This window comes from Boleophthalmus pectinirostris, unplaced genomic scaffold (genome assembly GCF_026225935.1).
Source record: "Boleophthalmus pectinirostris isolate CB_2022bp ecotype Guang Dong unplaced genomic scaffold, ASM2622593v1 HiC_scaffold_4, whole genome shotgun sequence".
NCBI classification, from domain to species: domain Eukaryota; kingdom Metazoa; phylum Chordata; class Actinopteri; order Gobiiformes; family Gobiidae; genus Boleophthalmus; species Boleophthalmus pectinirostris.
In genome coordinates, this window is record NW_026571353.1 from 6,440,284 (window position 1) to 6,463,585 (window position 23,302).

General features: G+C 41.5%; 1 protein-coding gene across 1 annotated transcript in view; it reads left to right on the forward strand.

The window, feature by feature from the left end:
* Positions 1-13,581: 13,581 nt before the first annotated feature.
* htra4 (HtrA serine peptidase 4) overlaps positions 13,582-23,302 on the forward strand; it is a 61,459-nt gene continuing 51,738 nt past the window's right edge. The window contains exon 1 of the mRNA XM_020931030.2: positions 13,582-13,987. Within this exon, the coding sequence (XP_020786689.1) occupies positions 13,582-13,987 (406 nt within the window). The remainder of the gene's footprint in view (positions 13,988-23,302) is intronic.

Consider the following 23,302-nt stretch of genomic DNA (forward strand, 5'->3'; position numbering starts at 1 on the left):
TTACGCTATTTTCTGATCTGTTATAATCAGTGTTGGGAGTAACGTGTTATAAAAGTTACAAGTTACTGTAATGTGTTGCTTTTTGCTGTAACGCAGTAATGTGGCATATTTTACTCAGGACAAATGTCAGTAACGCACGTCAAAATGCATTTTTAACCTGGATTGAAGTGGTGGGTTTGTCGTTTTTCTTCATACAAATTCAATAAAATCACGGCGATATCAGCAGCGGTGAAACGCCATTGTTACGGTTCCGAGTGTCGGGAAGGGCCCGGAGACCCGCCCGTGTAGCCCGTCGGGTGACCGCGGGCGAAAGGACCGATGCAGAGCTCCACGCTCCACGGGGCTAAACGCGGTCGACACCCGATCGCACTTTGTGGACACACTGCTCCATGGGCTCGGGGTTCTCTCAGGGGCGCTCCTAGATTCCAAGTCCTAGATTAGTCCTGGTTTGGTCCTGGTTTAGACCTGTTTTAGTCCTGGTTTAAGTCCTTGTTTAGACCTGTTTTAGTCCTGGTTTAAGTCCTTGTTTAGACCTGTTTTAGTCCTGGTTTAAGTCCTTGTTTAGACCTGTTTAGACTGGTTTAGACCTGTTTTAGTCCTGGTTTAGACCTGGTTTAGTCCGGGTTTAGTTCTGGTTTAGTTTTGATTTAGTTTTGGTTTAGTCCTGGTTTAGACCTGGTTTCATCCTGGTTCAGTTCTGGTTTAGTCCTGGTTTAGACCTGGTTTCCTGGTTTTAGTCCTGGTTTAGTTTGGTTTAGTTTGTCTGGTTTAGACCTTTAGTTTTGGTTTAGTCCTGGTTTTAGTTCCTGGTTTCTGGTTTAGTTTGGTTTAGTCCTGGTTTAGACCTGGTTTCAGGTTCAGTCTGGTTTAGACCTGGTTTAGTCCTGGTTCAGTCCATATACGGCACAAAAGTTTCGCACAGTTATTTTGGTGAGAGTAACTTAAAGTGCTGCAATATTTGTGTAATGTCTTACATTTTAAATAAGTAACAGAGGTGGGACTTGCAAATCATGACTTGGAGTCGAGTCAGACTTGAGCCACTATTTTTAGGACTTGAGACTTGACTTGATAAAATGGACTAAGACTTGGGACTTGACTCGGACTTGGGGCTTTTGACTTGAGAAGCACTTTTACATCTAAATTCTCTCTGTTCTGGCTGTAATGATTCACTCCAAGATCTTGTCAAGACATTTAAAAATTATAAAAATGTATAAATATACCATGAGTTTTTAAGAACAGTTTTGGAAGGAAGGAAAAGAAGGAAGGAAAAGAGAGAGAGTCAGAAGAAAACACAGATGATAAAACTGTGGGACTGAGAAAGAGGGAGAGAAGCAGGGAGAGAGACAGTGAAAAAGAGAGAGACAAAAACGAGAGAGCATGGAAGAGAGAGAGAAAGAGAGAGGCTGAGGCAGAATAATGATGAAACTGGGAGGAGAGGGAGAGAGAGACAGAAAATACAGAGAGAGAGAAAGGACGGAAGAAAGAGATAAGAGAGAGGCAGAGAAAGAAGACAGGTGATGAAACCGTGGGAGACAAGAGAGAGAGAAGAGAGAAAGTAAGAGGAGACAAGGAGAGAGAGAGAGAGAGACCGTGAATGCAGAGAGAGAGAGAGAATGAAGAGAAAGAGAGAGGCTGAGAAAAAGACAGATGATGAAACTGTGGGAGGATAAGAGAGAGAGAGAGGGAGAGAGAAAGTAAGGGGATTCAAGTAAAGAGAGAGAGAGAGCGAGAGAGAGCAAAAAACAAATAGAGAGAGAGAAAGAGTAAGAAAGAGAGAGAAGGAGAGAGAGAGGCAGAAGAAAAGACAAATGATGAAACCGTGGGAGGATAAGAGAGAGGGATAGAAGTGAAGAGAAAGAAGCAGAGACAGAGAGAGAGAGAGAGAGAGAGAGAGAGAGGAAGAAGACAGGAAGGGAATGAAATCATGAAAAGGGAGTGGAGAGAGAAACAGAAAGAGAACAGATGGAAGAGAGAGCGAAAGAGAGAGAAGAAGACAGATGAAGAAACCGTGGGAGGCGAGAGAGAGAAAGAGAAGAGAGAGAGAGAAGAGAAAAAGTTAAGGGGAGACAAGTAGAGAGAGAGAGACAAGAAGAGAGAATGAAAGACAAAGAAAGGAGAGAGAAAGAGAGAGGCAGAGGAAAAGACAGATGAAGAAACTGGGGGACGCGAGGGGAGAGAAGCAGGGAGAGAGAACAGAGAGACAAAAAAGAAAGGGAGGAAAAGAGAGACAGAGGAACTGAAATGAAGGGAGAGAAGCAGAGAGAGAGAGAGACAGACGGTAAAAACGGAAAGAGAGAAAGAAGGAGGAAGAAGAGAGACGCAGAAAGAGGCAGAAGAATACAGATGATGAAACTGTGCAAGGATGAGAGAGGGAGAGATGTGAAGGGAAAGAAGCAGGGAGAGACAAGAAAAACAGAGAGAGAGAAAGGAAGGAAGGAAGAGAGATAAAGTGAGAGGCTGAGGAAGAATACAAATGATGAAACCGTGAGAGAGGGAGTGAGAGAAGTGAAAGGAAAGAAGCACAGACAGAGAGAGGAAGAGAGGAAGGGAATGAAATCACGAAAAGGGAGTGGAGAGAGAGAGAGAGACAGAAAGAGAACAGACGGAAGAGAGGCAAAACGGAAAGAGAGAAAGGCGGAGAAAGAGGAAGAGAGAGAGAGAGACGCAGACAGAGGCAGAAGAAGAAAACAGATGATAAAACCGTGGGAGGATGAAAGAGAGAGGGATAGAAGTGAAGGGAAAGAAGCAGAGACAGAGAGAGAGAGGAAGAAGAGAGGAAGGGAATGAAATCACAAAAAGGGAGTGGAGAGAGAGACCCGGAAAGAGAACAGACAGAAGAGAGAGCGAAAGACAGAGGCCGAGAAAGAAGCCAGATGATGAAACCTTGGGAGGCGAGAAAAAGTAAAGGGAGACAAGTAGAGAGAGACAGAGACAGTGAAAATAGAGAGAGAGAATGAAAGACAAATAAAGGAGAGAGTGAAAGAGAGAGACCGAGGAAAAGAGGGGAGGGGAGAGAAGCAGGGAGAGAGATAACGAAAACAGAGAGACTAAAAAGAGAAAGTGAGGAAGAGAGACAGTCAGAAGAACTGAAGTGAAGGGAGAGAAGCAGGGAGAAAGAGAGAGAGATGGCAAAAATGGAGAGAGAGAAAGAAGGAGAAAGAGGAAGAGAGATAGAAAGAAAGGCAGAGGAAGAAGACAAATGATGAAACCGTGGGAGGATGAGCGAGAAGGAGAGAGAAAGTAAGGAGCAACAAATAGAGAGAGAGAGAGAGACAGAGAGCAAACATGGAAAGTGAGAGAAAAAGAAAGAAAAAGGAAGGAAGAGAGAGAAAAGACAGATGATGTAACCGTGGGAGGATGAGCGAGAGAGAGGAGAAGTGAAGGAAGAGAAGCAGAAAGAGAGAGAGAGAAAACAGAGAAAGGACGGAAGAGAGAGAGGCAGAGAAGAAAACAGAAACTGTGGAAGGATGAGAGAGAGAGAGAGGAAGAGAAGAGAAGGGAAAGAAGAGAGAGAGAGATAGAAAAAACAGAATGAGAGAGAGAAAGAGAGAGGCTGGGGAAGAATACAAATGATGAAACTGTGGGAGGATAAGAGAGAGTGAGAGAAGTGAAGGGAAAGAAGCAGAGACAGAGAGAGAGAGACGAAGAAGAGAGGAAGGGAATGAAATCAAGAAAAGGGAGTGGAGAGAGAGAGAGGAAGAAGAGAGGAAGGGAATGAAATCACGAAAAGGGAGTGGAGAGAGAGAGACCCGGAAAGAGAACAGACAGAAGAGAGAGCGAAAGACAGAGGCCGAGGAAGGAGCCAGATGATGAAACCGTGGGAGGCGAGAGAAAGAAAGAGAGAAAGAGAGACGACGACGGGCTCTTTACATTCATTCCGCTCCCACTAGCTGTTAGCATTAGCACGGGGCGCTCATTACGGCGAGCGCGCCTCCGTACGTTTTAATCAGCGAGGCCAATTACAGTCACACGTCAGCCCATTACAGAGATGTGTCATTAAAGATACATACCAAATTAGAATATGACAAGTACAGCGCGCGCAACAAATGAACATACAGCGTTTCCAATCCATCAGGCCGATTTTGACGTCTGAGAAATGGGATAATAACAGTGTGCGCGTGTGTGATCGTGTGTGATTGTGTGTGATTGTGTGTTATTGTGTGTGATTGTGTGTGATTGTGTGTGTGCCGAGCTCCAGTTGCGATAAAATACGGTTTCTATTAATGGCACTCTGAGATGTGTTTTTACATTACAGAATTAAAATGAAACGAGCTCGAGGTGACGCATCTCTATAATAATAACAATAATAATAATAACTATGTTTACGTGTTCATTTATTTTATTTTTTTCTCAAATTGTCTGTAAATGTCGTTCTGATAATTGCAATTTTCTGTTGTCTTTAATCGCATTTAAAGGGACCGTGTTGCGCTGTTTTCTCGGGGTCAGCTTTATGTTTCCTCAGCTCTATGTTTCCTCAGCTCTGTGTTTCCTCAGCTTTATGTTTCCTCAGCTTTATGTTTCCTCAGCTCTATGTTTCCTCAGCTCTATGTTTCCTCAGCTTTATGTTTCCTCAGCTCTATGTTTCCTCAGCTCTATGTTTCCTCAGCTTTATGTTTCCTCAGCTCTATGTTTCCTCAGCTCTATGTTTCCTCAGCTCTATGTTTCCTCAGCTTTATGTTTCCTCAGCTCTATGTTTCCTCAGCTCTATGTTTCCTCAGCTCTTTGTTCCATCAGTTTGTTTCCTCAGCTCTATGTTTCCTCAGCTTATGTTTCCTCAGCTCTATGTTTCCTCAGCTCTATGTTTCCTCAGCTCTATGTTTCCTCAGCTCTATGTTTCCTCAGCTTTATGTTTCCTCAGCTCTATGTTTCCTCAGCTCTATGTTTCCTCAGCTCTTTGTTCCATCAGTTCTGTTTCCTCAGGTCTATGTTGTCAAATGTCATTCTAATAATTGCAATTTTCTGTTGTCTTTAACCGCATTTAAAGGGACCATGTTGCACTGTTTTCTCAGGATCAGCTCTCTGTTCCCTCATTTCTAAGGTTGTTCTTATTTCTAAGATTTTTCTCAAAATGAAACTCTAAGTCAAGTAATTTTTAATAGCAGTTTTTATAGTTTTTAACTGTAGTGGGCCATCAGCGTCTGCAAGGCCTTCTCTCCTGGCCTAAAAAAATATCTTAATCACAGACTGATGTTAATGATATTATTATTAAATAATTCCAGATGGTCTGTGCTCTTCCTTTCAGAGCTTTTCTGATGCTTGTGCTGCTTCCACACATGCATTTTCATATTATAGCATTTGACCAATCACATTTCAGCCATCATTTGTTGCCAGGTAGAGTCAAAGTCAAAAAAGTGTCCCTGAGGCCTTCACAGTCCGTTCTGCAGGCTCTTGAACACAAATGTCCATGAAACTGTTGCTTCAACCAATCACATTTTGAGTTGGTGTCACCAGGGCCTTTAGCAGATGTACGACGTCACCGGATTCAGACCTGCTGATTGGACAGTCAGAGAACGAACCAGCCAAAGCAGCAAACTGCATCTGTAAGTAGCGACTATGCGAATCGAAATTATTATTACTGTGTATTACTGTTATTAATGACCAGTAGTGTAGTGGGGATTTTTTAAGCGGGGGTACATGATTCCTGACTGAACCAGGAGGACTAAACCAGGACTGACCCAGGATTAAACCAGGTCTAAACCAAGACTAAACCGGGACTACACCAGGTCTACACCAGGTCTAAATCAGGACTAAATCTTGGACATGAGAGAGTGAGAGAACCCCGAGTCCACAGAGCAGGGTGTCTGCAAAACGTGGTCGAGCAAAGGCTGCCCTGAGCCCCGCAGGACGCGGAACTCTGCACCGGTCCATTTCGCCTGCGGTAACTCGCGTCTACTCCGGGCCCGTTCCGACGTCCTGGTTTAGTATTGGTTTAGTCCTAGATTAGATCTGTTTTAGTCCTGGTCCCTCATGTCACACGTCACTATAGGACAGTACTGGTGATATCAGTGTTCCCGCAGCACTTTATAGGTAAAGTGGCCGCCTTTACAAAAAGTGGTCCCCACCTTGACTACGTCCCTCGGAACCATGTGAATCCTCACAAAAGTACAGTCTTCGCATTGGCGTACACCCCGCTTCTCACTTCTTCTCCATCCTACCACTACTATTTGTTTTTAATAACAGGCTCAGTGTAACTGATGACCAAATTGGGATAAAATCCGATGCAAATTGATTATAAAGGAAATGTGGGAACAAAAATAAATAATTAAATAAATAAAAACATAGAAATGAGGGATCATAGGCTGTGGGAACATGGGCACGCTCCCGTTTTCTGATCTATGTTGTAATGTTGTTTCTTCGTCAGAAACGTGCCTGGAGTTGTGTTTTGTTTGATTCACACAAGCTTGTTTTTTTTAGCTCTTTCAAATGGAAACACTCCACCTTGAGACGTCATGAAGTGGTACTTTTCAAGTTAACACCTACCTTTTACCTTTTCAGTAGAGACTGGAAATTCCAGAGCTGAAATTACACAGAGGGATTGAAATTGGATTTCCTCAGAACTCCAAATGTGCAGTTAAAAAACTAAAAACACACACATACCACATACATAGACATGGAATATACCATATTTTCCAGGCTATTAGACGCGCTCTTAAGCCTCCAACCCCATCAAAAAACGACCGCGTGCCCCGCAAGCCAGAGCGCCCTATACACGAATCCACTCGGGTGTCCCAGCACGACTTCAGTAAACTACAAAGCCGCACCACCCGCAGCGCACGCAAACACACACGGAGCAGACAGCGACCGCGCAGCAAAAAACACCCACAGTCATATTCATCACTCCACACGGACGAGGAACGGAGGAACAAACCGAAAAAGTGAGTGGAACGTGCCACTCTGAGCCACAGCTCAACAACTGAGTCACTGCGAACACGCCGACAATCCGTTGGTCCCAGACAGCACCCTCCCTACACGCCACAACTGAACAAAGCCCAGAGTCACCGTGAACTCGCCAAACAAAGTCCCACTGACCCATCCAACTGTTGTGTTTCATTTAAAGTCCAGTGCGGTTTATTTGTGAAAAAAGTTCGAAGATAGACCATTTAATGACAGTGTGCCTAATAATCCAGAGCGCCTAACAACCTGGAAAATACAGTACATAGATATCAATAATAAATAAACTACACTCAATATACAGACAGACAGAGTGTTTTCTGTTCGAGAGAGGAACTTCAGCCTAAATCTGCAGGGTTTGTGTGTTAAACATGTGTGAATGAAACAAAACACAACTCCAGGTCTGTTTTTGATGAGGTGGAAGTTACTGTACTCGTAATTTCAACTGTATATTTAAAAATAAAAATGTATAAAAAATATCACACACTTCTTTGGTTACACCTGTAAGATATCTCATTCTGTTACATTTACCTTTATCTTCCTTGTATTTGAAGAGTTCAGTTGTTCAGTTGCTGTTGCCTTGTCTTTTAAAAGGATTGCAATTGATTTTGGCACCAACTTGCCTGGAGCGGTTAGATGTCAGACTTGTTAAGAACGTTCTCCCAGGTGCAAGACAGCAGGTATGTCCCCTCGTCCCGGTTTATGAATAAAAATAGAACAAAATCAGGGCAACACAGCTGACACATCACAGTAACTTCACATGAAGAAGAAAACTGAATGGTTTCATTTCATTTCAGTTAAAGGTGCGTTGTGTAACTTTTCTGATGGAGGGTCTGTCAAATTCTATTTTCCGTGGAGATGTTATTGCTTTGTCTGGAACATGGTGCAGTGTGGTACTTAACCTTTCTATCTTCATGGAGACCAAAGCAGACTAAGTTACAGGTCAGATCTGTGGAAGGGCAACACCGCTCACAGTCACAATCCCTGTTTTTCTAGGACAGGAATCTCCAATTGGTGGCAACCAAAAAGTTACATAAGGACTAAAATAAAAGTGTGTTTTTTTTTTTTTGTTTGTTTGCTTTTTACGGAAGCCGAGAGGGGTCACAACAAACGCAAACGCCACAACAAATACAAATGCGACAACACAACAAAAAGCCACAACACACCAAAAAAAGCCACAAGGGAAATGACCGCGGGACTCTATTTTAATGCAAACGCCACAACACAAACGCAAATGCCACAACACATTAAAAAGCCACAACGGAAGTGGCAGTGGGACTCTATTTTCTGACGGACCGATCAAGCGGCAAGTGAAGAAGAAGAACTACAACGTGATACGAATAATGATAAAACAATCAATTACTTTTACTTACATTTCCAACTTCTCCGTTCCTTTACTTTTCACATTGTAGTTCTTCTTCTTCACTTGGCTTTTTGATGTGTTGTGGCTTTTTAATGTGTTGCGGCATTTGCGTTTGTGTTGTGGCGTTTGTATTAAAATAGAGTCCCGCGGTCATTTCCGTTGTGGCTTGTTTTGGTTTGTTGTGGCTTTTTGTTGTGTTGTCGCATTTGTATTTGTTGCGGCGTTTGCGTTTGTTGTGACCCCTCTCGGCTTCCGTAGTTTTTGCTTTTTTGTTGATACTTTGCAGCATTGCCATCAACTTTCTCTGGGGGTGTGATGCTAACTGTAGGTACTACTTAATCTGAAGGTCTGTGACACAATCTGACATGAAAGAATTAACTTAATAGAGCACACACTCACACTAGGACTATAGAACCGTGCTGGGCTCAAGCAAAACTGTGTAGGGTTCTATGGCCCACACTCACTTGCACAGCCAAACTGGGCCACAGCCTGATGATGTCATTACACGGCACTGTTTGTTTACATATGCTAATGCTTTTAGCTGAGAAAAAAATCCAGTGGCAGAAATATCTATTAAATAATGAGGTTGATGTGTGTCCTTTTATGATACGTGCTCCTCTGTGAGTTTATGGAGATAAAAACAGCGCAGAGCAGTGATGACATCCGGAGACGAGAGGCAGATAAACCTCTGTCACAGTCCTTACTGAAGGTGAGTGCGGGTTTGCCTTATGTTTTGGAGAAGATTTTATTCACTGTTTTCCTTGTATGAGTAACAGTGGTGTACCTGACAGGGCTCGTATAGTTAAGTCTTGTGCGTGTACATGAGCTCTGTGCAGTGCTTTGGCCCACCTCCTCCAAACGGACCAAAGTCCCAACCATGCAGCCCCTGAGCATGGTTCCATTGCGCTCACACTGGACAAATATACCACGCTTTAGGGCGGTTCTGAAGTCCTAGTGTGAGTGCACCCTAAAACTACAACATGTGAGATTTGTGCGCTTAAACAAGTCTCTCACACATAATTGATCATAAGCTCTTGAAAATGTATTGCTTAAATCCATTTTGTGTTTTTCCTTGAGTTCACAGACTATTTAAAAACTTTTTTAACGGCGTGTGTTCAGGTGTGCATTGCGTCACAGTCAGTGTTGGGAAGGTTACTTTTAAAATGTATTCCCCTACAGATTACAGATTACATACACCAAAATGTAGTTTGTAACGTAATCCATTAAATTACTTAAAGTGAGTAACGTAATCTGAATACTTTGGATTACTTGATTTGCTGTAGAGAAACAAAGACGAGGATATCGTAACATAAGATGTTTTGTCTGATAAAAGAAAATAAAAAGCCCAGATTTTACTGAACCAAATTAAAAATATTATTGATAGAAGAGGAGGAAACACGTCCAAACAGCATGGTTTAGTCCTGTTAAATCCTGTTTGAGACATACTGTAGTTTAGACCTGGTTTTAGTCCTGGTTTAGTCCTGGTTTGGACCTGGTTTAGTCTCAGTTTAGACCTGGTTTTAGTCCTGGTGTAGACCTGGTTTTAGACCTGGTTTGGACCTGGTTTAGACCTGGTTTAGTGTCCGGCAATGAGTGGAACTACTATTAAAAAAAAAGAAGGGATATAGCCCAAAATGTGAAAACAGAAAAATACTGCTGTGTAATCCATTTATTTCAACAAAGTAACTAGAATCTAATTACCACTCACTGAAACAGTAACTGGAACCGAATACAGTTACTCATAATTTGTACTCTGATTACGTAACTCCGGTACATGTAATCTGTTACTCCCCAACACTGGTCACAGTGGTAACTACTTTACATTTCTCCGTTAGAGACGCATATAGAACACCCCAGAGTGATGTCACTGCTAAGTATCCATTCTGAATATTCTTATTACACACACAAAAAAATAAAACATTTGGTGTTACTGTGAGTGGGTTTGCATTTCCACAAACTTGATGAGTTGGCCTTGGAGAAGAGCGTCCACCTGCTTGTTTCCATGGAAATGTTCCTTTGGCTATAATATTCCACATTATGGCATAAAACATATCTATCTCTGTGGAAAAGTGGTGGTTTTAACTTCTTACTTCTCTATCTATATCCAAGAAAGACAATCTTTTCAGGCGTCAACTGTCATTTTAAAACGGTGTAACTTCTCGGTGATTGCACTTCACTTTAATGACTCCATCAGAACAATACTTTGGGACTTCTTCATGGAGATAGACACATTTTACGCCATATGGTAGAGCATTTTATCCAAAGCAATGAAATTTCCATGTCAACAGGCTGGTCACGTTTGAGTTCAGTTTGTGCACTGCAAATTTCTCTGATCTGGCCAAGAATTTAAAACTTATATCAGGTTATTCATCTTGTTCTTAGATTTATTATCGACTTAATAGCTCAAAGACAGCTTAATTCTAGTCTAGAGGTAGTTTATTATAAGATAACTTGTCAAGTAAAATAATCTGTCCATGCAGCAAGATAATCTCACTATCTTTAAGTCATTTTCTGATAGATTTAAGTGTTTATATCTCAAGTTTTTATGCAGAGTGGAGATGCGTGCACAGTAAATATGCATGTTTTTCAAGGTTTACACAAAAAAAAAAAAAACATCCATAATAAACATATATACTTATTTTAGATTTCTTGAGAAAAGTTACTATAAAGACACCTTTTCACACAACTTTCCTGAGTCCAATCTCCACTTGGCGATCAATAACAGCGTTAGATCGTCGCCCCAGCTTTCCTCAGAGAAAAGATAGACCCAATGTAGCCATCTCACCATCCCTCAAATACTCCAGAGCTCAAATACAACAGGTGAAGCGCAGGTGAGGGAGAGAGACAGAGAGAGACGAGCGGCCGATCAATACCAAGTCACTGAGTCGTCCTAACTGGAGCAGACAGTTAATTATGGCATCTAAGAGACACAGATAACAGCATCAGAAGAGCACTGAAGATCCACAGAAATGCCTTTGACTCGATGTTCAAGTGAATCTATACCGACGGCGATGAGAGGGGCCGGCAGTAATGGACTCTGTCTGGGGGATTCATTATCCATCACAACGTCCTCGTAAACCACAAAAATAAGGTTATTAAAGGCGTTCTACCTGTTTCTTAAAAATGTAAGCGGCTTATTTGAAATGGTTTGCAGCAGCCAAAGTTATTCCTCACTAATTGTATGAATTCCCAGTTTAAGTAAGTTAGTAATGCATTAGGCCCACTATCAGAAATACAGGGTCCCAAAAAATTTGATATAATTTCACAGGCCAGTAATTTTGGCAATTCTTGTTGAAATAACCTCAAATTTTGACAGAGCGTATAGAAACAGATCAAGATTTTATATTTAATGTTTTATTTTTGTTCTGGTTTCAGGATAGAGAAGTCATTTTGCGTCATGGAATCTGCTCACACACACTCACCCAAAACTGTGCAGCCTTCAACGCAATATTTGGAAAAACTTCCCCAACTGGCAAACAAATTTGCACTACCAAAAATGTAAAGAGGAAGGCTGATTATGCAGGACTAAAGGATTACATATGTGTGTGAGCAGATTCCAAGACGCAAAATGAACGGCATGGCTCAACCCGAAAGCAGAACAAAAATAAATAAATGAATTAATAAATTAAATATAAAATCTTGATCTGTTTCTATACAGTCTGAAGTTATTTCAACAAGAATTGCCAAAATTATTGGCCTGCGAAATTATGTCAAGTTTTTTGGGACAGCCTGTACTTCTACAGTACGTTGGATGGATCAACAAAGCCTGGACTTCAGTGACACTGAAACCATCCTGTCATGATTCAGAAAGGCCGGAATAATTCTAACTGGAACTGATGCTGAGTCTGACGACAGCGACACAGAAGAGGAAGCGGCGCTCTGTTTACCTCCAGAGGTCGTGGAATTGCCATGGATATATAATTATTTATTATAGTTCTATGGCAGTTGCTCAGAAGTGACACTGAGGATGAAGAATTGAATGGATTTAGTGATTTGGAGTGAGATGGAGAGTTTTGGTAAACTTGTTCTGTTCTGTTGTTGTTTATTTAGTTATCTGAAGAACTGTTCATATGTGACGTTAACAGTCTGTTGTTCTCTGTTCTATTATTACTAGAACTTGACTTTACACAGGAAATGTCGGTTCCTGGACTCTGATTTTATAAAATAAATTTCCCCTCAAAAGTGCGACTTATAGTCCCGTGCTGCTTATATATGTTTTTTCTTCTTCATTATGCATTTTTTGGCTGGTGCGACTTAGACTCCGGAGCGACTTATAGTCCAAAAAATACGGTATTTCTGTTGACTCCCTATTGAGACCCAAGGACATGCTATATCACAACAGAAATCTGCAGTTGAAAATATTCATTTTAGCTGCCCCTTATCTCCCTTCTGTATTAAATAACATTGGCCAATAGAACGCTGTGATGTCATCTGAAACCAAGCTTGGAATGGTAATCTGTACAACCGGGAAAATGCCCCAATTGCCTGAATTGAGCGGGAGCGGGATTGTTGATCCGATGGTGGGCCGTTCTGAAAGAAAAATGCCAGGGCCGAATTTTGTTCCCAGTCCGACCCTGTCTGAAACCCAGCAATTTTAAGCATTCTAATATGTTTACAATATATTTTTTTCCATGTACAAGAGCAACGTTTGTCTTCCTGCAGTACAGATATACAGGATAAACTGGTCTTGCAGTAAAAAAAAAGTCTGTCTGCACCTATTTAGAAAGTGCTTTATTGTCTGATAATCAGGAAGTGCACATTAACATGCTATTTGTTAACACAGCTTTACTATCACGGCAAAAGTCTGGTCTCTGATAGTTGGGAAAAGCACTTCTAAACTCATCACAATGAAAAATTCAGAACGCAGAAGGTAAGTGATGAATAACTTTGGACCACTGCAAACTGTTTAAATTGAACTAGTTCTGTTTTTCATATTTTAAAGACGGTTAATATGAGGCACAGCGCCTTTAAGTGACTATTATGCAAATTTTTACAATCCCAATAAAATCACGCTCTTGGATAGTCCTCCCCTCAGGCTTTGTACTCTTACCTGCTGTTGTGTTAACGATATCCAACCCCATAATCTCGAAATTTGGATGCCACCCAGGTGAGATTATAGGGCCTCTGCCTTGGGCCATTTTTATATTATTTAAAAATTTACAGAGCTGCATTCCTGACGGCTCTGAGCATAAAACGTGGGAGGGCATGCTGCAACTGGCCAACCTATAGGCTACGAAAGAGAAGAGATGGAAAGCTTCTGTGACATTTAAAGAAAGTCAAACCTGCACGGGAAAACAGTTGACGCTGGGCTAGGAGATCAAGCAACAATGAAGTTAGCTGCTTGTTTTGCGCTGATAACAATCGCGCACGCAGGGTTACTGAGCAAAAGGGAAACCTGCCAGGAGATTTGCGACGCCAGCCAATGCCCGATCCCGCCTCCGGTTTGCTACTACGGACGCGTTAAAGACTTTTGCGGATGTTGTGTCGTCTGCGCGGCCGGAGAGGGGGAAGACTGCAGCGGGTTGGCCTGCGGAGAGGGGCTGCGGTGTGAGCGGAGGAGCCAGGAGAGGTCGGGGGTCAGAGTGTGCGTCTGCGAGTCCAACGGGGTGGTCTGCGGGAGCGACGGAAGGACCTACCCGAGCATGTGCAGGCTACGGGCGGAGAACAGGAGAGCGGAGATGGAAAACGTGCCGCTGGTCACTGTGGTGCAGAGGGGAGAGTGTCACATGTCAGGTAAGCTGGAATTCAAAACACAGGCTGGAAGATTTTGTAAAACTGTGAGCTGCTATTTTTTATTTATTTTTTTTAAGTGGAGGGCACAGTATTGGAGATTCTGCAGTCACTATGGTGCAGAGAGAAGAGAGTAGTAAACATTTTGTTAGCTATATTTTCATATATATGGTTACTGCAATTGTGGTAACATTTGTCTTAGAAAAAAGATTACCGTATTTTTCTGACTATAAGTTGCTCCAGAGTATAAGTCGCAACTGCCAAAAAAATGCATAATGAATAAAGAAGAAAAAAAAAAAACATATATAAGTCACACCGGACTATAAGTTGCACTTTTTGGGGGAAATTTATTTTATAAAATCAGAGACCAGGAACTGACATTTCATCATGAAAATCAAATTCTAGTAATATCAATAGAAGAGAGAACAGCAGACTGTTAACATCACATATGAACAGTTCTTCAGATAAACTATAACATAAACAACAGAACAGAACAAGTTTAACAAACTCTCCATCTCACTCCAAATCACTAAATCCATTCAATTCTTCATCCTCGGTGTCACTTCTGAGCAACTCCGTGATGTCCAGAGGTAAAAGGAGCGTCACTTCCTCTTCTGTGTAGCTGTCATCAGACTCAGAATCAGTTCCAGTTAGAATTATTCTGGCCTTTTTGAATCCTAACAGGATGATTTCGGTGTCACTGAAGTCCAGGTTTTGTTGATTCATCCAGTGACTTCCAAGAAAGTTTCATGGTGCATCCTCCCGGTGACACAAGTTTCTCACTCGCTCCAGACTTTCTTTCTGCTGCTTGATTACCGTTTTCGGCTGCATATTTTGCTACTTGCATCTTGTAATCTGCAAAATACAATTTTGGGGGTATTTGGGTTCAGTCGTCTTTATAAGTTTGTTTAAATAAAAAAATAAAAAAATTGTGCTACAGAAATAATGGTGTGCAGAAATGACAGTGGTATAGGAGTAATAGTATGATAGGAGCAGCAGATACAGAGGCTAGAGCGCCCTCTCGTGGATATCAGTGTGAAAATTTTAATAAGTCTTACCAGAGTATAAGTTGCAGGAAACACCCAAACCATGAAAAAAGTGCGACTAGTTCAAAAAAAAAAAAAAAAAAAGGTAAATGTGTTAAGTGTAACTTTTTTTTTATTTTAAAAAACACTGATGTTTAATTTGCAGTTCCTCCAAATGAGAACAGTCACACTTTGAACCCATTTCCCGTGATGTTGTTGTTCTGTTGATCTGTTCTTCTCAGAGTCACCTTGTGCACAAAGCGCAGCTTAAACTGTAAGCCTGAGTTTAGCTTTGGTCAGACTCAGGTTTATTTCTGTCATTAAACGAGTTGAGACCATAGAACTGGTTGAGACTTAAACTGTAGATGGAGCTAGTTTCAGCACAGGATTTTAGGATAAGCCTGGACTTGTTAAGTGACTTCGATGGAATACCCCCCTAGTATTGAATGTACAATAACTAAGATGTTGAAGACCCCTGGTTTAATGTCATACCATGGAACATTCCAGACAAAGCAATAACTCACTAACCTCAAGACAAGCAGGTGATGGAACCTTCCACCAGAAAAGTTGTGCAATGCACCTTTAATTAAACAGATTCAGTGAAAATAATAAACTTGACCAGTCCTTGGACCTTTACCTCCCACTTTCTAATGTCAGACTAAGGCTGCATTCAGACTGCAGGGCTTAACGCTCAATTCGTATTTTTTTTGTGAAATCCATTTTTGCGAGGTTGTTCACATTTCCGTTTAAACGCGACTTGTATGTGACTCCAGTGTGAACTTTAAACGGCCCAAAAGTGTCCCGCATGAGCACTGGAGGACACAACAACGTCGACCGCAGCGAGCGTGCTCTGTGTTTTCAGAAGTTGTCCAAACATGAACACGAGCATTGAGCAATTTTAAAGTTCCTCTCGTACTGGAGCCAGAACATGAACAACTTGTTTTAAGGAGGAGATTGAGAAGGTGAAGGACGAGGTTTTTGACCATGGTGTTTTGTGGGGCAGTCCGTTGAAAGGAACGTGTGGATGTGGAGACGTAGCCAAGAGTGGTGAGTGGTGATGTGCTTCGCTTCAGTGACACCGAGTTCATTAACAATTTTTGTATGACGAGAAGAACGTTTGTGTACATCTGTTGATAACATGTAGGTCGGATGAATACGCCTTGGCCGTTCAAACTGAAACCACATGTCAAAAGATCAGATATGTATTGGTTTTAGGAGCACATATCCAGTCGCATTTGAAAAAATCGGATCTGTGTTGTTCAGACTGTCATTAAAAGATGAGATATAGGTCACATAGGGGCCAAAAAATCGGATTTTGGTCACTCCAGGCTGCAGTGTAGCCTTGGTCAGCTGTGTACGGTCTGTATCTTATTATAAAGCTTTTTATTGTCTAAGAATACAGACGTGCGTGGGTTCTAGTTTTTGTTTAAAACAGTTATAAACTCATCGAGGTGAATTAATAGGATGCTCACAATGCATAAGGTGACTTTGGACCTATGTATTTTCTACATATGGAATAAATCAGGTACAGTACAATACACGACATGCAGTAGTTTTCACGCCTGTATGTTCAGCAGAGTACAAAACCCTCATTTCAAATCCTCTGACTTTGCTTGAACCTTCCCAAGGCCCTTCCTCTCTTTCTCTCTCTCCCTCTCTCCTCTATCTCTGTCTGTTTTTATAATGCATTTTCACTTCTCGTGTCCTCCCGCACACAAGAACAAATCCGCAATCGACGGCAGGTGCACACAATCACCGCGCGGCATCAAATATAAAAGAGGAGGAATAAAAATGGAAATGGAAAATCCCTTTTAGGAGCCGGGGCGCTGCGTGCTGCTGTTGTCATGTCGTTTAAGGCACACTAAAAGTTTACAGTGCCACCAGATCCAATAAGAGGAGTCTATGGGGGGAGCTTTCATTGAAAAGAGTGGGCAGATGGGGTTAGCTCGGTGCATATAGTGTTTGTTTAGTGCATAATACGACTGTCAATAAAGCGGATACCCAGATAGCTAATCAATGCTAAAACTAGTATGAAAACTAGATACACACTTGAGGTACTGATACTGAAATAAACAGGACAATACTGGACCTTTCTTCAAGAGTCTTAGTCTAGGAGTGTAATACCTAGTGTTGTAGTCAAGACCGCACTAGTCGAGACCAAGACCATAGTCCAATGAGATTCATTTGGTCTTCCGATATTTCACGTTATTAGGTTCTTTTTTCAGATCTAGAGTTTTGTTTCACGTGACCAGTCTGAGGAAGACCGCTAGTGAGCAGTCGAAACTGTCAGATATGAAACAAAACTCTAGGTCTGAAAAAAGAACCTAATAACATAAAAGAGACCAAGACCAGTCCGAGACCACAGGGTCCCAAGACCAAAACAAGACCGAGACTTTTAAAGGTCAAGACCGAGAAAAGACCGAGACCAAGGTCAATCGAGACCAAATCGAGACCATCTCTGTAATCTTCTATACTTATTTGTTAATTTGGTACATATACGTTGTTAGAATAAATAACTAGGCTTAGCTATTTTGTATAAACACTTCTATAGTTCATAATTGTACTGAGGTCATTTGAAGATAAGGGCTCTGATCACAGCTGTGAGACGCGTAGATATACCGTATTTCCCGGGCTATTAGGCGCTCTGGATTATAAGACGCACTGTCATGAAATGGTCTATTTTCAAACTTTTTCACAAATAAACTGCACCGGACTGTAAACGAAACACAACAGTTGGATGGGTCAGTGGGACTTTGTTTGGCACATTCATTGTGACTCTGGGCTTTGTTCAGTTGTGGCGTGTAGGGAGGGTGCTGTCTGGGACCGCGTGTTCGCAGTGACTCAGTTGTTCAGTTGTGGCTCAGAGTGACACATTGCATTCATTTTTTCGGTTCGTTCCTCGCCGGCGTGGAGTGATGAGTGTGGCTGTGGGTGTTTGCGTGCGCTGCGGATGGTGCGGCTTTGTAGTTTACTGAAGTCGTGCTGGGACACCCGAGTGGATTCGTGTATAGGGCGCTCTGGATTGTGGGGTGTGCTGTCGTTTTTTGATGGGGTTAGAGGCTTAAAAGCACATCTAACAGCCCGGAAAATATGGTATGTCAAGACAAATGCATGATATTCCAATCTGTCTAATAGCAAACTAACTAAATAGAACAAGAACTACTGATAGGGATGATGTCATGACTTGTTACTCAGATAACACCCGGATGGAGACTGATTGGACTGTGCAACATGCCAAGAGGTCTGTGCACCAACGAAGAGGCGCTAGGTCTAACCACAGTAGCCTCCCACTATAGTTTGCGTATAAAAGTCATTGTATAGGTGTAAAACATTGAATCTCTGCATGGGAATGTCAGCACAGACTCCTTGTACAAGTATGACTTTCTAATATTGGAATAAGTAAATTATCTGGACTTTATTTCTGTTTCAAGTGTATTTTTTATTTAAGCAGAAACTAAAGAACACATGAGGAAAAGGTTGTTTTCCTCAACAATATCAATGTTTCTATAGATCTATTTCCATTTGATCTAATTCAGGGGTGGGCAAACTACGGCCCGGGGACCAAATGCGGTCCTTTAATCTTTTTAATCCAGCCCGCCGCACTTGAATAAATTATAATAGTAAACGTAATGCTTTGTAATGATTTTCAATTGAAATTCAAGCATGTGTTTTCTACATATCCAATGTTATTTTTTTCTCTTAATGAGGCGGATTACCAAAACTCTTCATACATCTGCTCCTGGTCCGGCCCTTCCACCAAATTTTAGAACCTTTTGTGGCCCACGAGTCAAAAAGTTTGCTCACCCCTGATCTAATTAATGTTCATTTAGGCTTAATATAAGACAAGGAAACTATACTACACTTTACACCCCTTTTTTGGACCCTCACCCACAGTTTGAGAAGCCCTTCTTTAATCTGACTTCCACTGGCACTTTACAGAAAACTGCTTCAAAGTGAAGAAAGTGGGTAGGTTTTTTAAACCTGTTCTTTCATGTTCTTAACTGGAGTGACTTTCTTTTACTGGTTTTATTTAAAAGCCTCTGCACATTTTCCAAACCAAACGCCCATTATGACAAATATATGTAAATGGATTTGTGCACTTTTATTAGGTAAACTTCAACCCACATATCACAATAGGGCCACTCTATGCAGGAGTGGCGCGCTGACGTGAGGCAGGTGGGCAGGTAGCATCATGTTTTAAAAAGTTTAACCTGCCTTGAGATGAGAGCACACGCTGTTGCGGACAAGATGAGCGCTGGTTCCCTGTGTAGTGGTTGGCTACGCAGTGTCCGCGGGCTCCAGACGAGCTCACAAACTCCGGTGAGAATCCCTGTACGCTCCCGCAGACCGGTACAAGTAATGGCCGTAATAAAATACGATCACACTCGTCCGGTATCAGACCCCGAACCCAAAACAAGACCAAGTCCAAGTGCCTTCGAGACCGAGAAAAAATCGAGTCCAAATGCGCACGAGTCTGAGACAAGACCAAGACCGTAAAAAAAATGATCTTTAAGCCGGTCTCAACACAAGTAATACCAAATAATGATTAAACTCCTTTTGTTTTGTTCGAGACTCAATAGAGGCTGAAGGATATAAATAAAAAATCCAGAACAAAATATCAAATCGTGAGGTCCAGAAGAATTGCTAAAAAGACAAGAATACAAGAATCAAGAATGTTTGATGCAGAATAAAAAATAATGCCTTTTTTTGTGGAGAAAATGATGGTACTTAGAAAATGACAGTCTTTGCGATTTGCTTATTAGTAACTGATTGAAGTTGACCTTTTGATTTGATTGGAGTTTATCTTGCGTCCCTACTGTAGCTGTCGGTAATGTCAGTGTATTTGTTTTCATGATAATAAGTCTGATAATTATTATTATTCTATCACAGTGCTGTCATTTTGACCTTAGAACTGCTCTTATGACATCTGTGTCCGGGCAAAACAAATCTGCAGCTAATTGGTCAAGTGTTTGTTAAATCTAAAGATGCAATGATCCGATTCTGGTACCTAATATCGGGACAGTTTTCTGGATCAGATAGTATAGTTCTGTGTCGACTCAACGCGCCTTGTCACCGTCGTTTTTGATTTATGCATCTGCGTCGAAGCCTACGTTCCACAAAGTCATTCACGTGATGCAGACGGTTTGACGCTGGACCGTAAACTGGCCTTAAGATGAATAAATCCCCATTTTACAAGTGGGATTCATAGATCAATTCAAATAGATATAATATAATAGGTGGGATTTGGCTGAGGCACCTTATAAAAGTAAACAGTTCACATGCAAATAAAATAAATGCACAAAAAACACAACAGTGAATAAAAAAAAAAAAAAAAAAAAAAAAAAAAAACATTCAAAGCTCTCATTTAAAGGACCAAATTAAACTCATTCAAAAAGCACACAGAAAAAAATAGCCTCTTTTCTCTCAGTTAGGTCCAATGAGCTCACAAAATTTGTTCCAGTCATTCGTTCAAGTGTTATGTTTGGTTTTATCTTTAAAAAAAAACAACATTTGTCCATTCGAGACATATGAACTTCACGAGATCACGTGTTTCCAGTCTGGTTTGGAGCTCCACTTTCCCTCTCGGCCACTGTGCTGACTGTTTTTTTCGTCCGCGAACCAGGATGTTTGCTCTGCTCTGACCTCTAGAAGTCGTTATTCTCCATGCGCACCTCATTGTCAGTGCAGCGCGTTTGGTTACAGCGACTCATTTTATCCAATCCAGCACATTCACACGGGTTTTGTGAGGTCGCCATAGCCTAAAGTGTTTTATAAAGGACCGCTCATACACACTGCACTTGTTATTTTTGCTAAACTCTGAAAATAATCGAGACTCAATAGAATTCTGAATAGCCCTTAATGCACAATAATGACAATGGTACATAGAAGAAAAAATGTATTAGAATAAATAGTTTGAAAGTATGTCAGACTGGGAAAAGTGTATATCATTTATGTAGTTAACTCAAGAAAGGATGTATTGATAGATTGCCCCAGATGCCCTTCCTTATATGACTTCATTCAGGTTAAAGGACTTATGGCGCTGTTTTCTGAACTATTGTATTTTCCGGGCTATTAGGCGCTCTGGATTATAAGACGCACTATGGGACTCGACTTGGACTTGAAGGTCAATGACTTTAGGACTTGAGGCCTGTGACTTAAGAAGACGTGATGCTTCTCCTAAAAAACATATACCGTATTTTCCGCACTATTATGCGCTCTGGATTATAAGGCGCACTGTCATTGAATGGTCTATTTTAGAACTTTTTTCACAAATAAACCGCACCGGACTTTGTTTGGTGCGTTCACGGTGACTCTGGGCTTTGTTCAGTTGTGGCGTGTAGGGAGGGTGCTGTCTGGGACCGCTGGATTGTCGGCGTGTTCGCAGTGACTCAGTTGTTCAGTTGTGTCTAGAAGTGGCACATTGCACTCGCTTTTTCGGTTCGTTCCTCCGTTCCGTTCCTCGTCGTGGAGTGATGAGTGTGTCTGCGGCTGTTTTTCGCTGTGTGGTCGCTGTCTGCTCCGTGTGTGTTTGCGTGTGCTGCAGGTGGTGCGGCTTTGTATTTACTGAAGTCGTGCTGGGACACCCGAGTGGATTCGTGTATAGGGCGCTCTGGATTGTGGGGCACGCGGTTGTTTTTCGAATAGGGTTAAAGCCTTAAGTATGGAAGCCGAGAGGGGTCACAACACACGCAAACGCCGCAACAAATACAAACATCACAACACAAACGCAAATGCCACAACACTACAAAAAGCCACAACACAAAAAGCCACAACACATCAAAAAGCCACAACGGAAGTGACCGCGGGACTCTATTTTCCGAAGGACCGATCAAGCGGCAAGTGAAGAGGAAGAAATACAATGTCCCGTGGTCACTTCTGTTGTCGCTTTTTGATGTGTCATGGCTTTTTAATGTGTTGTAGCTTTTTAATGTGTTGCAGCGTTTGCATTAAAATAGAGTCCTGCGGTCATTTCCCTTGTGGCTTTTTTTGGTGTGTTGTGGCTTTTTGTTGTGTTGTCGCATTTGTATTTGTTGCGGCGTTTGCGTTTGTTGTGACCCCTCTCAGCTTCCGTACTTAAGAGTGCGTCTAATAGCCCAGAAAATACGGTATATTATAATCTTGCCTCGTCTTCTAAAAAAAGGGTGTGACTTGGACTTGAGTCAGACTTGAGTCACTATTTTTTGGACTTGAGACTTGATAAAATGGACTAAGGCTTGGGATTTGACTTGGACTTGAAGGTCAGTGACTTAGGACTTGACTCAGACTTGAGGCCTGAGACTTGAGAAGACTTGATGCTTCTCCAAAAAAATATATGTTTTTATAAAATGCTTTTCTCTTTACCGTTGATAAATGTGGTGCTGAATTTTACAGAACAAACTGGAACATGTCCCTCTCACTTTGTTACTTTGGATGGAACTGAAGTACTGTGATGTGGTATCATCAAATGTACTACAGTAATATGCAGTACAACACAGTAAAACAGAGGGAACTACATAGAACCTGATCCTTCCATTTCAGTGCAGACGACATGACAAAATAACTGTTATTAAGCACTTTTAAATCTGAATTATTTCTGTTCTGTTCTGAGATTGGCAATTCTAAGGCCGAAATTATCCAAATGATTCTTGTGAAAGTGTTTGGAATTTAAGTGAGAGAAAATGTCCAAAGATAGCACTCCGGCAACAAAAATAACCGAGGCACTTACTCACTACATTGGATGAGCAGCCACTTTCAGTCGTGGACAATATTAGGTTGCAACGTGTTATAGATGTTCTAGAGCCCAGATACGAGCTGCCCAGTCACCGCTTCATCACAGTTGCATAAAGTGTTTGAGGCTGTGAAAACTCACATTAGGTCAGTGGTACATGACATCGAGTCAATAAGCTTCACGACTGATATTTGGAGTAGCAGCTACGTTGGCTGTGCTAACTATGCATCCAATTTTGTAATGATCAGAGTAAAAATAAAGTCTGCATTTCCATTTTCTGTCATTGTATGTTCATGGGGGTGGGGGTTAAAGTATCGGTGTTGGTACTCAGCAGAGGTGGGACCAAGTCTCAAGTAAGTATAAGTCTTTGACCTCAAGTCCAAGTCAAGTCCCAAGTTTTAGACAGAGAAGTCAAAGTCGAGTCTCGAGTCACTGACCCGTAAGTCCAAGTCAAGTCCAAGTCGTCTGCTTTGAGCTTCAAGTCATTTCAAGTCTTTAAACCAAAGTACCAAATATAGCTTAGATTTTTGCAATTTATATAATTTTTTAACAAAATTTTATTTATATAAGAGTTGTAAAAATAAT